The 24,857-nt window shown below is 40.1% G+C and overlaps 1 protein-coding gene across 3 annotated transcripts in view; it reads right to left on the bottom strand.

Moving 5' to 3' along the window:
- The window catches only part of LOC114648118 (cytochrome P450 2B19-like), a 52,623-nt gene that overhangs the window by 9,389 nt on the left and 18,377 nt on the right, over positions 1-24,857 (bottom strand). For all 3 annotated transcript variants that reach the window (XM_051918862.1, XM_028796949.2, XM_051918865.1), the window contains one exon: positions 2,354-2,503. In XM_051918862.1, coding sequence (XP_051774822.1) covers positions 2,354-2,503 — 150 coding nt within the window. The remainder of the gene's footprint in view (positions 1-2,353; positions 2,504-24,857) is intronic.

The raw sequence follows: 24,857 nt of genomic DNA, 5'->3' as shown, positions 1-24,857 counted from the left end.
AATTCCCATCATGCTGCAGGAGTGTTCTGAGGCTGATGGGAGGACACTGTTATCAGTGAGCACAAAGTTTTCCACCAGCCAAAGTGGTATCTCATCTAAGACTGCAGGTGCAGTGTTTTCTTGCAAAGCTAATTTGGATAACAATTTGATTTCCTTACTGGATTACAGTATAGCTTTTCTCCAATAGTACATCTTCTCATAGGTTGTATTTGAGCCATTACAAATTTCCAAAAGACAGTTCTGAATTATTTTTTGGACCAGTACAATTCTCAGAAGTGATGCCAAAGCCTTAAGGAGGCATGTTCCTTCATTTGGATACTCAAATAAAACATTTTCCAAAACCACCTTAGTGGTGAGTTTTGCATTTTGCCAAATTGCAAGCAGAAAGATGTTTAGCTTCAATTTTTTGAAACAGTATGCTTTGCTCACAACTACCTATTATTTTGTGATGTTATGTTTTGCGTAATCAACGGAGCAAGATTCTTGCCGTTGGACTAGGACATCAGCAGCTTGCTCCGTGTTGGTCAAATGTGCAAACAGAAATTTCATTACACTGTGTACACTTGACAATAACTGAAATGAACAGATGACACTACATTTTTTGTCAAAGATAAACCTTACATTTTTGAAGAAGTCAACATTATTGCACAACTGCATATCTTTACGAAGTGTCATAGAGATATAGTAAGCCACGATGAAACTGGATGCAATTGTTTTTGGTGTATGATGAACTGCTGTTCACAATATTGTAGAAATAGAACGACAGAGGATGACATTTGGAACTTTATTGTTTCGGGATGGTAGACATTTGCCAAAGTCCATATGAGGCAGTTGTTTCATACTAATAACATTATCTCATAACACTGATGATGCAGTCTCCTGTAATAATAAAAAGACCTGCAGGGATGTCTGTAGACACCAATATTATCTCTCTATTATAAAAGGAAATCCTAAGACAAGATTTTTTCAAAGAGATAATTTCAAGTCCCGTAAAATGAGACTTTGCCCATGAAATTCTTTCAAGTCACGCCCTCCTCTCAACCATATTCATCCATGTACATGTCCCTCTCACCTCTCATTCGTATGAATGCTTTTGACAAACACAGTTCCTGCTCTCTTAGCTCTTATAAATGTTTATGTTTTCCTCACTTTAAAGTTCCCAATAAAAGAAGACATATTATGTCCAAATCTTATTGAAGAATTTCATCCAGAAGGGTTATCAACAGAAGAAATGAGTACACGGGCAATCCTAGGACCTAGAAATGATGAAGTCAAATGAATTAACACGAAAATTGTCGATCGGTTACATGGCAAATAGGTTAAATGCATATTAATAGACTATTCTGAAACAGTTGGTGGTGATCGTGTGGAAGATGAAAACATCATCTTACAATATCCCAAAGAATATCTACAACCGTTAACACCGTACAGTCTTCCACCGTCCGAATTACTGTTGAAAGAAGGATGTATCCAAGTAAGGTAATGTAGTACATCTCCCGTGGATAACATTAGACACCAAAGGAGATCTTGATATGCCATTTGTATTAAAATGTTAACCGTTTTCCATTAGAATAGCTTTTGCAAAGACAATTAAAAAAATCACAGAGACATTCGAAAAAGTTGGTTTATTTATTAGAGAGAAAGAAACGAAATTCACTCACGGGCAGTTATAAGTTGCGTTGTCATGATGTAAGTCCAAACACAGAATCAAAATTCAATGTGATATTTACGAAAATTTAATTTAAAAAATTGTTTTTACTGAAGTTTTACAGCAAAAGTGTAAGTTTAAAAAGCATTTGAGTGTTAATTTCAACTCCAAACAGAACGAAATTGTAGAACGCAATGAATAACTCTAACGCAACATGAAACATAAGTTACTTTCAAATTATTATGTTTTACTATTTTTTAATATGGTTAATTACTCGCTGTAATATAAAATAGTTCTATTATGTATGTCTAACAATTCCCATGAAAATAACAATCTGCTTAAATTGTACATCCGCATCCCCATATGCGAGTGGCTGTAACGCAAAGTGGTTAGTGCGTAGCGCTGGCCCAGGGGTTGGCGAGCAAAGCGAATATAGTTTAATAGTTTCTATTAAGAGAAATTACTATTAAAACAGAAATATCGATCGATTGATTGCTTGTATTATTTGTCCTGTGACTGTGTATCTTTGTTTTTTATGTTTCTGCTGCTCTATTAATCTAAACTTTTCCCATGAGATTAACAAAGTTTATCTAATCCAATTTAAGGAGTATACACAAGTTGATTATTATTTTAGGACAGTATTAAACATGTTACACTCACTCCTAATCACTGTTTTTTTAACAATGAAACTTCTCCATGTCGTACCTTTAGTTTTTCGCAGATTTTCCACCAGGTGTTGAGCCTCTTCTTTTATATATTCTTCAATGCTGCACTTTCCCATACCAAAATCCCGCAGAGTAGTAAGTGAAAACTTGCGTACTTCTCTCCAGCCGTCTCCATTGGAGTTGACCAACCCTACAAGAGAGAGACAATAATCTTTAAAATTAAGTGTGCAGCAGTCAAAAGTCAGCTAAGCTTGATTCAGCAGAAATTAACAAACACAAAATGATTGTGTAAAAAAAGACCGTTTGCTCTCATTGCAAATCTGTGACTAAAAATATACAGCACCTATGCATGTGATCACTGTAAATTAACTAGAACTTTAATATGTACTGTATATTTTATAGCATACTCCACCTGTAGTCCAAGTGCACCTACTGTTCTTCTCAGAAGTTAAATATGCCAAACAGCTTCAGGTGAACATATACACTTGATAAAATTCTCAGGATATATTGATCTTAATTTTCCTCTGATGATTTACCAGTCACAGAACATAGCAGATTGCAGTCTCAAAAAAGATCTAACACCATTGCACATGCAGACCACGGTAAGGTCACTTTTAACAGCCTTCACTGGTCATTTATTGATGCTATTGTTATGGGGCTGCAACTCTATTGCTTGTTCTTTCTCAGCACTGTGTACAGAGTAATATACTGTAATCAGTTTAAGAACCTAATTTTTTTTTTTTTTTTTTAAAGAGGAAGTTTACCATATAAAAACATGAAAACAATTTCCATATCAAATCAATTTATTCCTATATAGCATAATTCTGTGTATAAGGCCAGAGTGCAGAGCATAGTTGAAGTAAAACAGAAAGCAACAAATTCTAAAAACACTTATAATGAATAAAGTTCTCAGTAGATCTTAATATTATTAATTATATTGAAGTCTGAATATAGTAAAATGAGATTAAACCAAAATAAAAATCTATTCTTGGCCAACTTTTCGTGTAGCTACACCTATGGCACTCCAATTAATTAATTTCTTCTTTGTTACTTACCAATAATTCAATTTATGATGCAATTACAGTATTTAATGTACATTTTGAAACATTTAATATCACTTTTATGAAAGGATTTATTCATCAACACTGATTAAATATCTTACAGCATTTATATTATAGTGCCTGTGTAGTTTTCACATCTTTTGTGAACTTTGTATTAGCACATCTCCCCAGTCTGATGTCACTACACTGGTTACCTGTGCCATTTAGAATTGACTTTAAAATGCTGCTTATGTTTTACAAAGCCTTAAATAATCTGCTCCATCGTATATTTCGGAATGCCTTTCACTTTACACTCCAAATCGTACGCTTATATCTTCAAATGAGTGTCTGCTTATTATTCCAAGAGCTGTACTTAAAAGAAGTGGTGAGGTTACCTTCTGCTGTTATGCATCTAAAATCTGGAATATTCGCCAGGCTAATACGATGGAGCACTTTAAGAAACTGCTAAAACCCATTACTTTAATATGGCTTTTTCATGGCTTCATTTTAGTGTAACCCTGATATTCTGTACAGTAATCCCTCGTTATATCGCACTTCGACTTTCGCAGATTCACTCTATCGCGGATTTTATATGTAAGCATATCTAAATATATAACGCGGATTTTTCACTGCTTCGCGGGTTTCTGCGGACAATGGGTCTTTTTACTTCTGGTACATGCTTCCTCAGTTGGTTTGCCCAGTTGATTTCATACAAGGGACGCTATTGGCGGATGACTGAGAAGCTACCTAATCAGAGCACACAGTTAAGTTCCTGTGTGCTGATTGGCTCAGCGACGGAGTGCTGCATTAACCAGGAAGTCTCATCTCACTCATTCAGCATTAACGTGCTCCTGCTACTGCTTCAGGGGCCGTGTCCAAGCGCCAACAGAAGATGCAAATGATTGTAGAAAAGGTAAAAGTTTTGGATATGTTGAAGGAAGGAAACAGCTACACCGCTGCAGGACACCATTACGGCATCAATGAGTCCACGATTCTTTTTATTTAAAAAGGAGGAAAAGCATATAAGATCTACGGCCGCAGTGTCCTTTAACCAGGGCGCAAAACGAGTTGCAAGTGGACATGATAAGGCAGTAGTCTGGATGGAATCTGCTTTAGGGATTTGGATTGAAGAGTGCTGGAAGAACAACAGCGGTGCTACACAGTCGCCTGAAGAGGCTCCTTTAGAAGAGCTGTAACGCTCTCCTTTATTGTGCAGTAAAATTAAACTCATCGTTATCGGACAAGTCGTCGTGTCATTGTTGGTAACCATAATTAATTATCTATGTACAGTACTTATTACATGTACATAGTTTAGTGTCACTGTACACACATTTTACTGTATACAATTTTTCTTGCATTGTACGTATTTATTGCTGGTGGCCTGTCTGTCGTAATGGCTGTAACATATGTGATATCGGAGACGCTCGATATCTTTAAAATAATATTTAGGTTTTACTGTATACAAACTGTGTTTACATACATAATTTCAACGAATCTTACCTAATATCTAAGAAAATACAAAGGGTTTATGCTGTATAATTGTGCGGGAAATGTTTATAATAGTGTGGGAGAGTTTATAAGGGCTTAAAAATATATAAAAAGAACCATATGAACATATGGTTTCTACTTCGCGGATTTTCACCTTTCGTTGGGGGTTCTGGAATGCAACCCCCGCGATGGAGGAGGGATTACTGTATATACATTGACTTATCATTTTTATCATGGCTCCGCAATCGATACTTATTCATACTTTTCTCTGCTGTTCTTTTTCCTTGTTTTCTGTGGTGGTGATCTGTGCCACCACCACCTGATCAGGGCTGCATGCTGTCCCTGCATTGGTGGATTAAAGGCCAGAGGTCCACATGACCATCATCATCAAATTCTGTCACATGAAACCTGTAAACCATGAGGGCTGATTTAGAGCATTGATATTAGATATAATGCCCACTGAGGGCTGGGTGGTCTCATGGCCTTGTAGCCCCTCCTGATTTTTTTTTTTCTGTTCTCCCAAATCAGAAAAAGTTGGGATGGTATGGAAAATGCAAATAAATTGTTTCTTTTTTATTTTATTAAAAGCAAATAACAATCCATACAATTAAATCAAACAGAAACGAAATTCTACAGTATATAAATGTAAAGAATTATTAATTATTATTAAAATTCTACTCCCACTCAAAAGAAAGTGAGGAGAGACAGCCAGCAAAACAAATCTTTGAAGCAGCAAGGACGGAAGGAGGAGTATCATTTTCCCTGATATAGGAGTTTATTCTAAAATGTTATTGATTAGATCCTGCCACATTTTTAAAAAGTTTTGAACAGACACTCACAGTGAGAATTTGATTTTTTCCCCCAATTTTAAATAATATAGGACATCAGTTACCCACTGACTTAAAAGCGGTGGATTGGGATTCTTCCAGTTGAGCAAGATAAGGCTACATGCTAGCAGTGAGGTAAAGGCAATTACAGTTTGTTTGTCCTTCTCCATTTTAAGTCCATCAAGGAGCACATCAAACACAGCTGTTAGTGGGTTAGGAGGGATTATGACACTAAGGCTGTCTGAAAGGCATTTAAAGATTTTGGTCCAGAATGATGCTAATTTGGTGCAGGCCCAAAACATATGGCCCAGTCCAGCACACAACACACCTTTATTCAGTTGTGGGAATCGTTTTTCCCTTGGTTCCCACCTTATACAGCACCGTCCAGCAAGCACAATAACCAGAAAGAATTTCTCCTTTTCTCTCTCTCTTCTGCCATTTGTCCACCTGCACTCCTCCTTCCACAAGCATTGTTCTCCACCTCCCGATTCTGGCTCCTTTAATAGGATGCCCAGAAGTGCTCCAGGTGTCCTTTAATCTTCTTCCAGCAGTACTTCCGCGCATAGCGGAAACCCAACGTACAAGGGCTGTGCAGGCGCTGCAGCAACCCCTGGCAGCACCCACGGAACCCAACAGGGTTGTAACAAACTCCAGCTGGCAGCACACCATGCGGGAATCCGTGGTGCTGTAGCAACCCAGGGGGCTGCCCTCTATCATCCTGGAGGAGAAAAAGCCTTGAAGACGCTCTCTCCCCCAGTCCATCCACTATACAGGTGTCGCAGCCGGGCAAGGGCCCTGGCCGTCCGCCACAATGTACAAGTATCTAACTATTTTAATCCCAGACATTTTCCAAGTATTAAATACTGTGTATGTTTGATAGGGTACAAAAATGTGGTTGTCATGTAGAAGTGCAACAGATAAGAGCTGCTCTGTCTTAAAGTGCTTCCATATTCTGAGTGAATGAAGGTGTTTTAGTTTGGGAAAATGGTTCAAAGATTTTAACAGAAAATAAGCAGGCAAGAATCAGAGAGGAAAGGTCCAATACTTCAATTGTTTACTTGTTCAAATATAATATCAGTTACATACAATATAATAGCAATATACATGCAGATATAGAAATTGTACTATTGACTTACAGTAATATATATAAAGATATATGATTTATACTATTAACTTACAGTAATACAGATATGTGAATTATACTATACTTACAGTAATATCAAAAGACCCAGAGCCATCATCCTAGACCAGTAGACTGAGGGAGCCCGCGTGTCAGTCTCGTCAGAGGATCAACTCATGAGCCTGGTCCAATACCGGGCGGTGTGCACGTTCCCCACGGTTGAGCTTCCGAAGAAACTGAGGGCGGAACCTTCCCTTATATACTAATTGAGTGTCCTTACCCAAAATGGCTTACGTGTAAGCAGTGTATACAGAAGTGATCAGTTTCTGCACACCTTCTTCCCACGGGACATCTTATTGTTTTTCTTCTACTTGGCCCTCACTGAGATGGTGCCTAGTATCAGAAGACACACAATAACAAGCGTTGCTTGCAATGAAGCCCCTCGAAGTGAAAAACAAGTACATGGCCTTGACTGTATTCCCATAACATTCTGAAACCCTCTATGAGAAACAAGTTTTTGCACATTCTTTCGCTATCATCCCAAACATTCCAATCTTTGTAGCTGGTTTTGCACTGAAGCGACCAATCCCCTCTTACTCCTTTATTTTATCCCTTCTCCTGTTACAGAGAAAACCTTTTTATTACAATCGGTCCCTCGCTCAGCGCAAAATCAGCAACCTTGTCTGTCGTGCTCTATTATTAATTCGTTTTAAAACACAAAACACATAGCAATTAAATATACTCATTAAAGCAATAATAATAATAAGCAGCACCAAAGGGTGTCCGTGTGCAACAACAGGTAAAACGTGATATCTACACAAGGTTATCATAGTGGTAACATTATATTGAAACCAATACCCATTACATATTGTATCATTACACCTAGTATCTTCAGGTTTAACCGTTAACCATAAGCTACTGCTAATGTTCCATATATCATGCCATATTTGCATATTATTAGTCCTTAAAGCCATTTGCATGTTATTTTTCTGTATCTGTGCTTGTAATATGTTAAAAGTGCATACAGTCCAGTTCATGAAAGTTGAGACATTTAGCCATCGAGTGTCATTGCTAGCCGTGATTATCCAATCTGAAGCACGTTGTTCCCAGTTTACTGTTTGACCATGGACTGAGGTAACCACCTAGCCATTTGGTCTGCCACTTTGTGAGTATGTCGTCCCACATTCTCAAGCTTGTTTGCAGTTATTTCATTATCTACGGTGTTTAAAGTTCCTAGGGTGGTGCCAACCCCTCCTAAGAAAGTGTCATACCATGCCCGTTTAGCACGCTTACACTGTGGCAACAGTGGAAACGTCACTTGCCATGTAACCTTAGTCCTTTTTGCTGTCATAGAAACAAGTTTACATGTGTCAATTATTGGTTCTACATGTGACTGTCTCGTTATGGGGGTTCTGGCCCACACGGCTATAGCAAGCATTGGTATAGTCCTGTTAATAATATCGGTTGCATTAATCCAGCCAATGGGCCCAGTCTTATTAGAGGTGTATTCGCCTGATGTTGCATTGACCTCGCACTGTACCTTGGAGCCGTTCCAGGGCCCCATACACCAAGTTACTTTCGACGTCCAGGTAATATTTAAGTTTTCAGAGCACTCAATCAGATACTTCTGTGGTTTTACCCACGGCACCTTCAAGTTCGAGGAGTAGATGGTGCACCCGTCACCAGTCGTAATGGTGAGGACATTGCAAGACTGATTCTCCGGACACGTGGTGTTCTCCTGACGTCTGGGCTTAGTGGAATTGTTCCACCGCCATCGGACCTGAGTCGTCTCTGTTGCCTCGCCTCCTAATGTGGTGGCTCCTACTTCATTCAGAACACCCCCAATTAGTAATATCAAAAACACAGCATGTTGCACCCACTCCTCACTCCCGTCTATAGCAGTGTTTTACAGGAACATTTACCCATGCTTCTTCTCCATTGTATAGAACAGTTACAATCAAATCCTGTCCCATTGCGATGATTTCTGCCGGGCGGGGTGGTCCATGGGGTTGTTTAACCCACACCTTCGCCCCATTAACCAATTTAGGAGCATCTGTTGATCCAAATCCCCCCACATTCCGGCCAGTCTTAACTACTGGTGCAGTACTTTCCTGCACTTTTCCCATGTGAACTGGTATTATTAACAAGTGCGCTATTCGATCTCCCTTAGTCAGTTTGATCGGATCCCCCATTGAGGATTGTAACAGAACTTTGACGGTCCCTTGGTAATCTGCGTCGATTACGCCTGCTAGCACAGTGACTCCCTTTAGCGCCAGACTTGATCTTGGGCATACATGCCCGTAGTGTCCCTTCGGGATTTTCACCCCTTTGTTTTACATGCTGAGCTCCAAAAACTGGATGGTAAGCCACTGCCTTTCATTTACTTATTCCCCAATATGAATGTGCTGCTTGAAACACCAATAAGTTTTTTCATTCCAACTAACTGCTAAAATGGCCATTCCATTAATTCAAATGCAGTACTTTCAAAAGCTTTCATATACAAACACGTGCTTTGCTTTCATCTCCTCGATTTCTTTCTTTAATTCACTTAGTTTTCAGTCACATTATTCAACTCATGCCCTGCAGTCTACAATGGCTATACAAATCCACCAGTTTCTCCACATTCAATGTCTAAATCAAATCTTATCTTAGCACTGGTTACTTTTACAAAAGTTATGAATTAACTATTGGTATAACATTTTTAAACCTCAGAATTATACAGAGAATGCAGTGCAGTAGAGAATAAATGGAAGAAAACATTCTTACTCTTTTCCTTTTCTTTCAGTCCTCTGTTTTAACTTGCAATTTGGCATTGGCTGTTTTTATACTGCCACATGCCATTTTTCATACCAATTATTGCATTTAAACAAATGCACACCATATTGTCACTTACACTTTCCTTCATTACTACATACAAGTAACCCTCACATTATAGCAGCTTTACTTGTAAACTGACGTCTCCAATATACATATTGTTTTCTCTGCAGCAACAATCAACACAGGGGCTTTGAAAGGAGTGCTCCCAATAACCAGCTTAAGTTCTACTGCTGTTCCTCAGGGTCAAAAGACCCCGAAATCAAAGCACACACTTTAACACTGAGCGGTCGTTGTTTAATCCGTATGGCATTCTCCTTATGCATCGCTACGTGTACTGCTAGCTGCTCGTGACTTTTTAGCCAGGTATTACTCCTCTCTCTTGCTTTCCCATCTATTTGCTTTATAATAATTATTAACCTTACACAATCTGTCTGACCAGCAGAAAAGTTTAGGTTTTCTGTTTTAACCGCCTTTGCCTCCACTTGATGCAGAGACGGCTTATCTGCGTCTTTGACTAGCGCAGCTGACTCCGCCCTCCTCGAGGAAAGCACAACGGCCTCCGATTCGACTCTCTCTATCGCTACTGCTACGGTTAACGTTGCCGTTAAAGTTTCTGTTGCAACTACTGCTGTCTCCATTTTTAGCGAAGAAAACACAGCTGTAAAAGCTGATTCTACCGTACACCTAAAAAACTTCAGAAATGCTGTTGATGCACGCTGACATTTGCAGGCTGTATGCCAGCATGCGATTACAGCATATTTGCCACCTGTGGACGATCCATCCCTATTATATACTCTTTCACTGGGGTGATTAGTACGGGGTAGGGTCTCACGGGCAACTGACCAATTTGTAACATCACCGTCACCTGAGTGGCAGGGATGTCCGTTCCCCCAATCCCCTGCACTGTCAATCGTTTCCCCTTGAATTTAGATGGATTCTCATATATTAAAGTGGCCTCCGCACCCGTATCGATGAGAGCCTTTACTATTTGTTTGTTTTTAGTTTCCCAATGTATCGTTACCGGTACAAAAGGTCGAATGTCCGCATCATGCCAATTTAGGGCTCTCACCTGTGCTTGGCCCCATCCCTAACAATCTCGTGCTGCGCGTTCTAATTCTTCAACGGGATATAAAGTCCTTCCTTTATTTTTCCCTTTCCCTTTAGCTTTTTTCCCTCCTTTCTTATGTTTACTCTTGCGCCGGTTTTTCCCCCTGTCTTCCTCCTCCTCCTCCTCCGAGGAGCTCTCGGAAGATGAAGAGGGGCCAATTTCATCACGCTTCTTACTCAACTTTTCCCACTCAGCAAAAGTAAGAACTTCGTCATGCTTTTTACTTAATTTTTCCCATTCAGCGAAGGTAAGAAGTGAATGTACTTCTGCCTTTGCTACTCGTTTCTTTATTCCACCAGACTTATCTATAAGTCCTTTTTTCTTTGCCCTGTCCAGGAGCACTCCTGTAGGCAGTCCATCTATCTCTTCCTTAGGGACTTTAGCATTAATTAACGCTCCCCATAACTCCTTCCTATTCACTCCCCCTGTTCTATAGGCGCTATCCCTTGATGTAGCCCCAGTGGGTTGTGTTGCAGCTGTCCCTGGCGGGGCTCCTCCCCACTCCCCCAGGTCACCTAAATCCCGTAATTTGGCTACAACTTCCCCCACTCCTGCACCTACCTCATTCAGTAAAAGAGTCATTATTATTCCTTTCAAGTTAGCAGGGGCTGTTTTTATTAGGATGGTCCTGGCTACAGATGTAAATGGGAACACATCTTACTGATCCGCTTGGCCCGCTACCACGGCGTCCCTCATTGCCAATTCTCTAACCACTCGAATCGCCTGCTGCAAAGTCGTCCATGATTTTACTTCAGGCCAATTCTGTGGGTGTGGATATATTTCATATGCTGCATTCGCCGCCAGCGCCAGCAACGTGCTGTCCCCTTCTAACTTAGTCAATTCTTGTCTCATTGCTTGTTTAAAACGGGAATCGACAGCATAATCTGTAAATTCAGTACCATCCCCCTTATCCAGTGACACATGCCCGGCTCCTGCATCATGCAAGCGTACGAGCCATGTGTCTACTGGCTCATTTCGCCCTTGTGCATAACGTGATCTAAATCCTTCCCTTTCTTGTGCAGTATAATCTTCGAAAACATCTCCCCTCCTAACATTACCATGTGCGTCAGTAAAAAGTCTGCGACGCATCACGGGTTTAGCCTGTAAAGGCAGAGGATCAATTACCGACCCTGCATCGGGTCCGTCATCATCCTCATAATCATCATCCCAAATGTTACCGTCCCATTTTTCAGGATCCCACTCATGGACGTTAACTGCGGCTACAAACGCTTTGATCTTCGCAACATCCGGTCTACGCTTCTTTTTCGCATTCACCTTGGCTATGCAAAAGGCTGCCTTTTCCACCATCCCCTCGGCTCTCTGTACCCGCGGCAATAATACAGCTACCTGGGATTCGGCCATTGAGGCCCGCCCTAACGCATCCGCCAAGTCCATTTGCATTTTCTTAATCTCCCTTTCTTTTTCGTCTACCAGACTATCCAGACTTCTAACCGCAGTTAGCAAAACCCACCCCCGCGTCTGCAAGCCCGTTATGGGTTCCTTTACAGACACCTGACATTTCTTAAACATCTCTGATTTCCTTTGCCTCACTTAATAATTCAATATTTTACCAAATTCCCCAAAATCCTGCAGCGACTACGCCAAAATGTTTTAGTTTGGGAAAATGGTTCAAAGGTTTTAACAGAAAATAAGCAGGCAAGAATCAGAGAGGAAAGGTCCAATACTTCAATTGTTTACTTGTTCAAATATAATATCAGTTACATACAATATAATAGCAATATACATGCAGATATAGAAATTGTACTATTGACTTACAGTAATATATATAAAGATATATGATTTATACTATTAACTTACAGTAATACAGATATGTGAATTATACTATACTTACAGTAATATCAAAAGACCCAGAGCCATCATCCTAGACCAGTAGACTGAGGGAGCCCGCGTGTCAGTCTCGTCAGAGGATCAACTCGTGAGCCTGGTCCAATACCGGGCGGTGTGCACGTTCCCCACGGTTGAGCTTCCGAAGAAACTGAGGGCGGAACCTTCCCTTATATACTAATTGAGTGTCCTTACCCAAAATGGCTTACGTGTAAGCAGTGTATACAGAAGTGATCAGTTTCTGCACACCTTCTTCCCACGGGACATCTTATTGTTTTTCTTCTACTTGGCCCTCACTGAGATGGTGCCTAGTATCAGAAGACACACAATAACAAGCGTTGCTTGCAATGAAGCCCCTCGAAGTGAAAAACAAGTACATGGCCTTGACTGTATTCCCATAACATTCTGAAACCCTCTATGAGAAACAAGTTTTTGCACATTCTTTCGCTATCATCCCAAACATTCCAATCTTTGTAGCTGGTTTTGCACTGAAGCGACCAATCCCCTCTTACTCCTTTATTTTATCCCTTCTCCTGTTACAGAGAAAACCTTTTTATTACAGAAGGGCAAATGGATTATTAGTGTATTGATGATATTTTGTATTTACTAAAGCACAGAGCAGAGAATATAGAGAGGTACTGCAAGTATTTATACTGTTGTACAATACGCTTGTATATGTTCATCACTTTGTGTCAATGTCCAGGGGCCTCATGTATAAACGGTGCGTATGAACGTTTTCCACACTCAAAGTGCGATGTATAAAACCTAAACTTGCCGTAAAGCCACGCACATTTCCACGGTACCTCATGCCCTGGCGTACGCAATTTCTCCGCTCGGTTTTGCAGACTGGCGGCACCCAGTGTCAAAGCAGTGCTACTGTTCCTGTGTGGTCACCCTTTCTTTCTTAGATCCACATTCCTGACGCAGCTTTATAAATACACTGAAACTAACTGCATATTGTTTATTAGTGTAATGCATCTGATTGTAATTAACCTGCAAAAATATAATGGTCCAAGGAATAGCCATAGTATTCCAAATACCATAACTGCTTTAGCGTTGTTACTCTCAATGCATCTTCTTCTTCTTTCAGCTGCTCCTGTTAAGGGTTGCCACAGCAGATCATCTTTTTCCATATTACTCTCACTGCATCACTCGGAGTATTTATATCACTGTATCTGAGTGGGGAATCACAGCAGCAGCTAATTGGAAAGAAGCGCGTATTTACATATGATGACAATATCATTTTTAAGATGAAATGCAGCAAAATATGTTGATTATATTATACAGATAAAACTTTAACTTCATTTAAATAATCAGTATTGTGAATAATTAAATATGTGAGGACACGGTGCCTCAGCGCTAGCTAATTCAGGGATTGTTCCTGCATTGCGTTGTATTCTTGCTGGTGCTGACGCGACACTGGAAGGACAGATGGATAGAATAATTAAACATGTACTACTAAGATATTTCAATGTTCCTTAAAAGTGCTGACGAATCAGCGTTCTAAGTTTACAATTGGCTTCACGTCTATTACAGAGCTGATTGTGGGGTGATTGGGTATTTGGAGAAAGAAAAGTAAGGACAGGAATTGGAGGTTAGTACGTTTGAAAGAGACAGTACTTCTGTAATAAATTAAATTATTTCATCGAAGGTCGCGCAGCAAGCCTCTTGCGTGAGACATGAACAAGCACTGCGCCACCGTGTTCCCATGTTTAATAACATGCTTTCATTCCTATCATCATGAAAAAGATATCACGTATACATCTCAGTATTTTAATTATTCAGAGAGCTGTAATATCACGAATGTAATGAATTATGTGTCCTGTTGGAGAAAGAGAAAGCCCGTTTAAGAAGCAAGTAGTGATTCACACACACAGAGCACATAGAAGGTCAAATACAGAACAAAGCATTTAGTGTGCTACTTTAGTTACAATGGGATTTGAGAAACTAGTAAATTAAACGATTTTAAGATGAAGTTTATGATGTTCTACTTTAATGGCAAAATAAACTACGTGATTAAAGTGGAAATTTCGAGACTAAAGTTGACATTTTGTGCTTTTTTCCCCCACTGTGTGCCTATTTTTTTTTTGTCTGTACCCTAATAAACTTTCATATGACACTCAGACGGTCCGCTACGAGTCGCCTTTTAACGGCGACTTTGATATGCGACTTCTTTTTTATTTCGGGCACTGTGCGACTTTGTGAACTTGATCTTTCGAGTTTCTCCGACACTCTGTCACTCAATCAACTTCCTTTTGTTGATTATACCACTGTTTAAACCAACAAATAGTACGTTTTTCCTTTGCCTCCAATTGGTATTCGCTGAAATTCTTATATTTTCTCCCGTGCTTTTCCCACTGTCTTTTCACAGAAGGCTATTTATATTGATTTGCATATTCAAAGAGGCGTAATTCTGGGAGGAGTTGGGGCGGGACAGAAGGCGCGTGCACGTGCGTTACTTTTCACGCTGATCGGATTTATGTAGCAGAAGGACGTGGAAGTTTGCATACGTACAGATTCCTGCATCTGGATTTTTCTGTGCGTATGCACATTCCCGCTTTTGTGCTTACGCCATGTTATAGTTTTAGTTCTACACACGGCCTTATACATGAGGCCCCAGGTCTTTATGGGCTGTATATTTGCCAGCCAGATGTAAAATTCAAAATTAGGTAATGCCATGCCCCCTTCTGATTTAGGTCATTGTAGAGTCACCTTTGGATGCGTGGATGTTTCAAATTCCAAATAAATGAGGTTATGATTGAATCTATTTTTCTTTTTTATATATATTTGTTAATGTATATTAGGGATGGTTTGAAATAGAAGCAGCAGCTTGGGAAGGATATTCATCTTAACAGTGTTGATTCTCCCTGCTAATGTGAGATGAATGGTGGACCATCTATTCACATCTTAATTTTTTCCATTCAAACAGTAACATTTTGTTGAAAAAGAACTTTATATTTACTTGTGATAGTTACCACTAGATATTTAAAGTGATCTGCTAAGATAAATGGGAAGGTGTCCAGTCTAGTATTATATGCTAGAGAGTTCACTGGAAAAAGCACACTTTTATTCAAATTCATTTTGAGTCCACATATCTTCTGAAAATCTGCTAGTGCTTTTAAAACTGCTGCATACAGTGATATGTTCTGTTCCAGTCCTTCTCTGAAAATCCCTTTTATCTCTGATGCATATTGAAATTAAAAAGTTAATGGCTCAATGGCGATTTCAAATAGCATTGGTGACAAGGGGCATCCTTGTCTAGTTACACGTTCTTGGCTGAAGTAGTCCGAAATAATGTTGTTAATACAAACTGAAGCTTCTAGACTGGTATACGGTAGTTTGATCCATGCACATATGTTCGGGCCAAACCCAAATTTATCCAATGTAGTGAATAGGTAGTAATAATAATAATAATAATAATAATAATTCATTACATTTATATATAGTCCCATTCAACTATATCGAAAGCTTTTTCTGCATCCAGAGATAATAAGATCTCCGAGGTGTTAGATTTATGGGTGAATATTGTCACAGGAGGCTGGGGGTCAGACCCAGCCGGGACGCCTAGAAGGACCGGGAGGTGTCTTATATGTCTCCTGGGCCACAAGGGGGCAACCGCCCTGGATAAGGAGGGGACCACGGGGAAGGAGTAAGGAGCCTCAAGCCCACTGGAACCCGTGGTCACTGCCAGGGGGTGCCCCAAGCATTGTAGAGACCGGGAGATCGACACTTCCGGCACACCTGGGGGGGGGGAGGGGGGGGAGGGGGTGGATTTAGGACCTTCCAGGGATGCCCAGAGTGCTTCCGGGTGCAAGGGCTGCACTTCCGCCACACCAGGAAGTGCTGCCGGAAGAGCGTCATCAGGCACCTGGAGCACATCCGGGTGGGAATAAAAGGGGCTGCCTCCCACCAATCAGGGAGCTAGAGTCGGGAGTGGGAGCAGGACAAAGTTCCCGTGAGGAGAGGAAAGGCGGCCCACGGACTAGTGAAGGCCTGAGTAAGGGTGTTTGGTGCGGGAAGCACTGTGCTGTGTGGAAGTTTATTTGTGCAGTAATTAAAGCATGTGTTATTATAAAGAGTTGGTGTCCGTGTGGTTATGTCCGGGCTGAACCCCTCACAATATATTACATTAAACAGGTGTCAAAGATTGGAAGCTAAGCGTAAACCTTTGCTAATATCACATGACAAAAAATGATTTACTAAAGGAAGCACTTTCTCAATCCTTCTAGCTAGAATTTTGGAAAGTATGTTAAAATGCATGTATGATGCATATTGTAATAAGTCCTTGAGAATGACTAATAATTGACTTGAATCAGAAGGGTGGAGAGGATGCTGGCGTTGAATGTTCGCCACTTCTCCCTCCGAGTTTAATTTAATTTATTATTTTACTTTTAGTTTTTAGTTTAATATAGTTTTTAGTTAGAAAGTTTCGTACTTTTTTTGTACTGCTTTACCGTCTGCCGTGGGTTTTTACGGATTTTACCAAGTTTTATTAAGTTTTATTAGTTTTAGCTGACTATTCACTTGTTGCTTGGATATACTGTTTTACCGTCTGGCATGGATTTTACGGCACTGTCTGGATAGCATCTCTCCCTTCTTCTTCGGTCAGAATGGCGTTCAGTTATTCCAGCTCACAACTCCGCTGACTTAATCCCGCAACCACTCCTGAAATTAACATCCTCATCATTAAAGAACTTGGACTCCTTAGCTGTCCTCATTACACTCATAGAGGCTCCGGTCGAAAGTTCATCTTCCATAACCAGCCAAAGTGCACTGCTACCAATATTCCATCTTTCTGGTCACCTGTCGCACATTTGACGCGTCATCAGAGCACTGATGCTCCAACTACTATAAATTCTGGAAGTATCGTGAGATCTCTGCACTCCAGCATGGGAAACACTCGAGCTATTGAGAGAAGCACCGCGAGATTCTCACATCCCCAGCTGGATTTATTTTGTGGAGTGGATTCTAAGCTGCGTGGAGTGGATTTTAATGTTTTGCGACCTGTACAGAGATTTACCCCACAGTTATTGGTTAAATTTGAACTGTTTAACTAGCAATCCATCTGCAATAAAGCCACACTGATTGAAGAACACATCAGGGAGAAAGGACTTGACTTCATGTGTCTGACAGAAACATGGCACCAGTCAGAGGTTTACTCTGCCCTAAATGAAGCCTGTCCACCTGGCTACAGTTACTTGGAGGCAGCTTGCAGCACTGGGCGTGGTGGTGGCTTAGCTATCATCCACCATCAGGATTTGGGGTTGTCCCCTATCTTGATACCTGCAACATCTTCCTGCGAGTGTCTTGCATTTAAATGTAAGCCTCCTTTTCCCACGACTGTTCTCCTTATCTACCGACCTCCAAAACCCAACTCTGCCTTCATCCCGGAAATGACTGATCTTCTCACAACACTCTGTGCTACCTCTGCCAACATCATAATCCTAGGAGATATAAATAGTCATGTTGACAATCCCACCGGTTATCTCACTGCTGATTTCTTCGAGCTATTAGATTTTCTCAATCTACAACAACATGTTGATGTCCCCACACATTCCAAGGGTCACACACTTGACCTGGTCATTTCAAACTCTGCCTTAATCAGTAACCTACAGGAATATGATCTTGGTATTTCAGACCACAAAGTAGTGTCAATGGAGCTGCCCTTTCTTTCCCCCATACCAAACTAAAACGACAGATCCATTTCAGAAATCTGAAGAACATCAATGTGGACGTCTTGGCCCTGGACCTTAAACTTCTCTCCTCTGACCCTACCAGCTCCCTCTCTGTTGCTGACCTTGTGGATTTTTACAACCAATCCCTGAGCAGTCTCCTGGACTTCCACGCCCCCTTAACATCCAGGTCCGTCTCATTCTCGTGCTCAGCACCTTAGTACACCTGCAAACTGCGAAAAATGAAGGGGCTGGGCGTGTCCTTGAGCGGCGGCTCAAGGCCTCTGGGCTGACGGTCCACAAACAGGCTTACAGGGAACACAAGAGGGCTTATGCAGAAGCTCTGAAGGTTGCATGGTCCAGGTTCTATTCCACTATCATCAGCTCCAGGAACCCCAAAAAACTTTTTTCAACTATAAATCACCTTCTCAAACCTCCTTCACCTACCCACTCCGAGGTCACTGATGAGAGATGCAATATGCACATCAATTTCTTCAAACAAAAAGTGGACAACATCCGCTTACACCTTTCCACCACAGATATCGTAGACCATCTACTTCTACATAAAAACGGCCTCAGTTCTCGGGAGTCTGTTCATTGTGAAAAGAGAATACAGAACACATGCCGCACTTGTCCCATCTCTTCTGAAAAACCCTAGTTGAATTTTGAACATCACGTACTATGGTTGGTTAACACTGTGGACACATGCCTCTTAAAGATTATAGAATCTTTTGCATTCTCCATTACAAGATCCATAGCACCCGCAGAAAGTCTGGCAATGAAGTGGAGACCCCTTAGTTTGTCAGAATCTTGGGGTTAGAGGCCAGGTCCGTATTCTAAAATATTTATTAGTTAGCATGCCGGCACGGCTCATTTTCAATATATGCCCCTGACCAGGGGTTTCTGGTCCAAAGGTTAAAATAAAACGGAAATCCAAGATATCCCTAATTGAAACGGCAACATTTGTTATTAAGTGTATAGGTTCGTCTTGCTTTCTCATTCTTAAAGCTGTGTCAAACTATGATTAATTTCAAAGAAAATGCATCCGATCATTTTGCTTATAACTAAATAAACCTTATAAATAGAACCCAGTGCTTGATAATAATTAACACTAATGGATATCATTAAATGGTACTTCTGTGCTTTGTTCAGTTTTAATATTTTTTTTTTTTTTAAAATATGTTTTATTTAAGACATGTTCAGACTATTCCAGACTGCACATGTCAAAAAGGTTTCTTTTCATGCTGGATTTGTCCATATCCATGTTTTTTTATACATTTTGGCATTTTTTCAAATTGTAATAACACTTTTTCATGTTCTTCCTGACTCTGGAGGAATACAAGCCCGACTTTTAGTGCCGGATAAGGTCCTAACAACAGCAGGTTAATGTTAATTAACATCATACTCTCAGATTTTAAATAATGTTTTGCCCAGCTCATAGCAACTCCGAGGAACGGGCTAATAATATACTGCAAAACACGTAGGTTCAGTTGCAGTGTGCTGTGAGTTTGGGGTTGATCCGTTCTTAATATGTTTTTTAGTTTCCTCTGCGACTTAGTGTTTGTAAATTTAGTTTTTTACCGTCTTATATTTGTGATACTTGCTTGATATAGGAGAGTCAATGTTTCATTTTGGAATAATAATAACGTCTAGCTTAACTCTGCCCTTGACCATGATCACCGCACAAACCCTGGGCCTTTGACTTGTAATCAAGAAGAATGCAACCACTTCTTGACTCTTGGAATCCCCTTCATCCCGAATGCGACTCAAACAGAGGATGATTTTTTCACAAACAGAGGGGAAAAGCAGTTTTCAAGGATAGATGGTCCAACTAAAAGGATAAACTTCACAATTTTAGTAAACTTGTATTCCTTGTGCTAACACATATCTTCTTCTATAATAAGCTAACGTGGCTGTTCGTTTGTTTGTCCGGGATTTTAAATCACCTGTAGCTCGCAAACCGTTTCACCTATTGGTTGAAATTTGGTACACACATACTACGTGACGGCTACTATCCGCTTTTGGGTGATGATTTTATTACTCTTTATTTTATCGTTGAATCAACTCTCGGCCCCGCACAGCAGGGTGGCCGTGCTGCGCATGCGTGTGGGAGCCGTTCGCTAATCATTCTTGAGGCAGATTGAAGATTTAAGTGCCAGATTAAATAAAAGATAACAGAGAAGCAGCGGCCCGCTAGGGTGGAGAAAAAAAGAGCTGCTCAGGAAGCAGCAAGCCCATCATCCTCTGAGCAAACGAATGCTACACGTCCAGAGAAAGAGGAGGAATACCACGAATGCTCAAGTCAAGTGTATTCACTGTACGTTATCGTGCAGTACGCCGTTACTGGGAATAGATATTATGTAACTATTCACTAAAACATTTTCCTTTCTGATTTGCCTAACGCATCCAAAATAAGCCTAATCAGCCCTGTAGTGTATAACCATTCTTATTTTTCAGGGGCTCAAAACTGTTGTAAAATGGAAGGCTATTACCAAGCGCTAACAGAATTTCTAAAACTTTGTATTATACAAAGCATCCTGAGTCCCGAGTGTTTATAACCTGTCGATGAAAATGCTGATTTAAATTAAAGCGTGAACAAGATAACTGTTTTCTAATCATCGTATAAAATGTTTAGTAAATAAACAGAGAGTCTAAATACAATTTACAACAAAAATGGAACGCCGAGGGAATCTAATTTAGCTTGAAGTGCCCCGGAGTGTTTTACAAATAACCCCTACAACAGTGGCTCTCAAACTGTTGGGGCGAACCCCACCTAGGGGGCGCTAAGATGTGAAAAAATGAAAAATACCTCTATTGAACCCAAACAAATTAACTTAAACTACATTCTGATACTAGAAAAATACAGAGATAAGATAAATGTCGATAAAAGTTAAGTAGGTATAATAAAATATGGAAATAAACTCTAATGAGAATAAAATCTGATTTTTATTTTTTCATGATTAGCCTGACAAAGACTTGGCCATTTAAGAAAAAATAACCGTACATGTGTGTTGTGAGCTGACTCTGAATTACTTGAGCTTGCAAAAAAAGATATATGATAGAAGATATCAGATGTCTCCAGTTCCCTTAGGGACTTTATACTGGCTATTATCATTTAAAAGGAGTACAGTACAGAAATTAAGTTATATGCAGTGTTTGGGTGGATGTGATCAGAAAGACCCTGATGATTCCAAAGATCAGTCAAGAAGCCTGTTGGAAAAATGGGCAAAACTCTTTTGGAAACAAGGATTTTTCTTATAATGTTTTAAAATTGGACCTTTGCAAAGATGCTTTTAGATGCTTTATTTTCATGTTAAAGCATCCGGTCATTTTACTTGGCTACTGAAAATATATTTTGTTCACTAATGCTTTAGTGTTTAAGCAGAAAGAGTGATTAGCTCTGCTATTTTGTGAGGTATACAAGCATGCTGATTTTAAAAACATGATATTAGTTCAATGAACTTCGGCTGTGCAAAAGAGCCAAGCACTATAGCCTCCTGGCTCTAAGAGCAGTAGTGTATGACCTATGAGTGAATTTCCAGAGACAAGAAATTTAAATGTAATAAAGGAAAAGTTGTTTGGAGACTGGATGACCACATCATACCTAGATTACCTTTATCAATTCAGTATAAAAGAAAGATCTTGACTTATGGCTGGTACCTCACACAACGCAAAAATGGGTCACCTGGAAAAAATGAAACCTCTAGCAATACCATGTCGTGTGGTGTTCACACTTTATTTTTCTTTTGTTTTATACTGTGTATTTGACCTATAATACTTTTCTTCTTCTCTTGCCTGTTATGGAGCTCTGTCTAATTACCTAAAGTTACAGGAATTGGGATGTAATTAACACATATTCTTACCAAAATAGTTCAAGTCTACGTAAGAAAGAGTATAAAGGGAAAAGTGTCACCCTAGCATCCTCCCATGACAAAACAAAAATCATAATCGGGCTTTTCTGTTTTTAATTAAAAATAGTATAGTAAAATGTTTTCTAATTATCCCCTGTGTTAATAGAAAGACACAATTTTAGTTTTTGAGTAGACGGAAAATATCAACATTTTGTGCTTTTAAATGCACGTACAAAACCAGGCTAAGTTTGAAACCTGCTTTCTTATAAAGCTCCGTTTAAATGCTCAAGTGTATTTACAAAGTTCTCCTTTGTCAAAAGGCTCCTATGTTATAGAAATGAGCTAAGCAAAAAATTAAAAAGTCCTCATAAGCACGGCCATTGTTTTCATTACTAGTTTATTAGGTTCGAGAGGATAAATATGAATACACGCGCAAGATGTGCTTCGAAAACAAATGAAATTCATACTCGAACGCGGCGACTTGAGCGCCGAGGCAAAAGTAAAACTTTATTCGACCGCTTTAAAGCGGATAAAGAAACAGATATTACAGAAAAATGTATACAAACTTTTTAAAGAGGTAAATAAAAACAGACAGCCGGGTCTCAGGTTCCCTGTGTATCAAGATATAATCGCATACATCCCGGTACATCTTATACTATTCATTTACCCCTTATTCAACAATACACTGGATACGTTTACAAGTCACCCGGACTTTGGAAATCTAGAAAGTATTAAAATAAATACATTTAGCGAAATGATTGAAAGCTTCGGACACCAGCGCGTGCTCTGACGCTTCTACACAAACACTCAAACACGTTGCAAGCCTAAAACATTTTAAAAAGGGTCTTTAGTTTTTGAGTAGACAGTAAATATCAACATTTCGTGCTTTTAAATGCTCGTACAAAACCAGGCTAAGTTAGAAACCTGCTTTCTTATAAAGCTCCGTTTAAACGCACTAGTGTATTTACAAAGTTCTCCTTTGTCAAAAGGCTCCTATGTTATAGAAATGAGCTAAACAAAAATTAAAAAGTCCTCATAAGCACGGCCATTCTTTTCATTACTAGCTTATTAGGTTCGAGAGGACAAATATGAATACACGCTCAAGATGTGATTCGAAAACAAAAGGCTACCGAAATGGAACTGAATAAACAAATGAAATTCATACTTGAACTCCGAGGCAAAAGTAAAACTTTATTCGACCGCTTTACAAAGATACCTGACGTTAGGGGGGGGGGGGGGGGGTGGGAGCGGATAAAGAAAAAAGACGTAAATAAAACAGACACCCGGGTCTCAAGTTTCCTGTGTATCAAGATATAATCTCATACATCCCGGTACATCTTATACTATTCATTTACCCCTTATTCAACAATAAACTGGATACTTCTAAAAAATCATCCGGGCTTTGGAGCTACTAGGATGTATTAAAATAATTACCTTTCATTTAGAGGAATGAAAACACAGTTGCATTAAGCTCCTGGTCTCTGTTCATCCTTGGAGGCTGTCTCCAACTGGCTATCCAAATGAGCATTTATAAAGTAAACATGTTTCGTTACCTCAGACTTTTAAAATAACTGACTGACTGTTCCGTACAGAAAACAAATGGTTACAGCGGAATTTGGAAGTGCTTTCTGATAGCAAATGTTTACAATCATTTTAACCGACACGCTTAATGTCTCATCTGTTTTACAAGCGGCATTCCGCAAGGTAAGGCCAATTTTCACGTCGGATGCTCCGAGATGAGTTTAAAGGTCATGCCACAACCTGATGCCTAGGAGCTGTAAAATTTCTCCCACCTAACCTTCAGACCCTGAGCCTGCCGTCTCAATGCTGTAAAACTTTTGTAAAACGCATCCCCCCACCACCCAGGTGGCTGGAGCTGCTAAGCCTTGGAAAACGTAGCTTTGCCAAAGAGTGTTTTTAAAGCGCCTTTCCCAGAATGATTGCACGTTGAAGGCGATCTAACATTTAAACGTCTAAAAAAAAATCTATGTGTGAGAAATACTTTTTATACACCCGAGGATAGCTTTTTTTAATACGCCATTTAAAAGGGTGCTGTTGCCTATTATTTAAATCCCTTAACTTGTTCTCTGAGATGCACCCCCGACGCCTGAGGCTGGAAGAGGTGTGGTTTAGGCACAGCTGTTTACGAGCAGGGGCTGAATCAAGCTGCGCGCTCCTAAAGAGTGCAGCTATAGACACGGGCCGCGGCTTCACTTTGGGATTATCAGAATAACATTTAGAAATCTAAACGCCGTATGAAACCTTAGGGTCGCTGATTATTTAAAATGTGGGTGTGATTTTGAAATCCCTTAACTCGTGCTCTGAGATGCAGCGCGCGAGCAAACTTAATGCGCACTCCCGTTCCGGAGGAAGGGTGGGAGGGGAGCTGACTGACATCTGTTGACACACGTGAGCGCGCAGGTGTTGTCCGTTTGATCTAACGGTGCGCTCAGTGAGTCTCTGTACAGATAGAGCGCCGATGTTCTGACGATTTGTCCTACCGTAGTTTATTTATGGAAATGTTAACATTTCTCAATTTATTCTATATGCATCATTTAATGCCCAAAAGAGACACAGCCTGATGCAAAGATTTCACAAGACGGTCATTACTCATGAATGGATACAATGGGCTGCACAACATTAAAAGTCACACATGCAAATAAGCAGAGAATGTCTGGGAGCTTTCTCTATGCTTGACTTAGATCAAATAAAAAACGGTTTACATGTGTTAAAGCAAAGGATAGATCTTTAAAGTCATAGATACAGGAGGGCCTGG

This window comes from Erpetoichthys calabaricus, chromosome 1 (assembly GCF_900747795.2).
Source record: "Erpetoichthys calabaricus chromosome 1, fErpCal1.3, whole genome shotgun sequence".
Lineage (NCBI taxonomy): Eukaryota > Metazoa > Chordata > Cladistia > Polypteriformes > Polypteridae > Erpetoichthys > Erpetoichthys calabaricus.
Note: the sequence above shows the minus strand (reverse complement) of the source record. Positions and strands in the feature narration are given on the sequence as shown.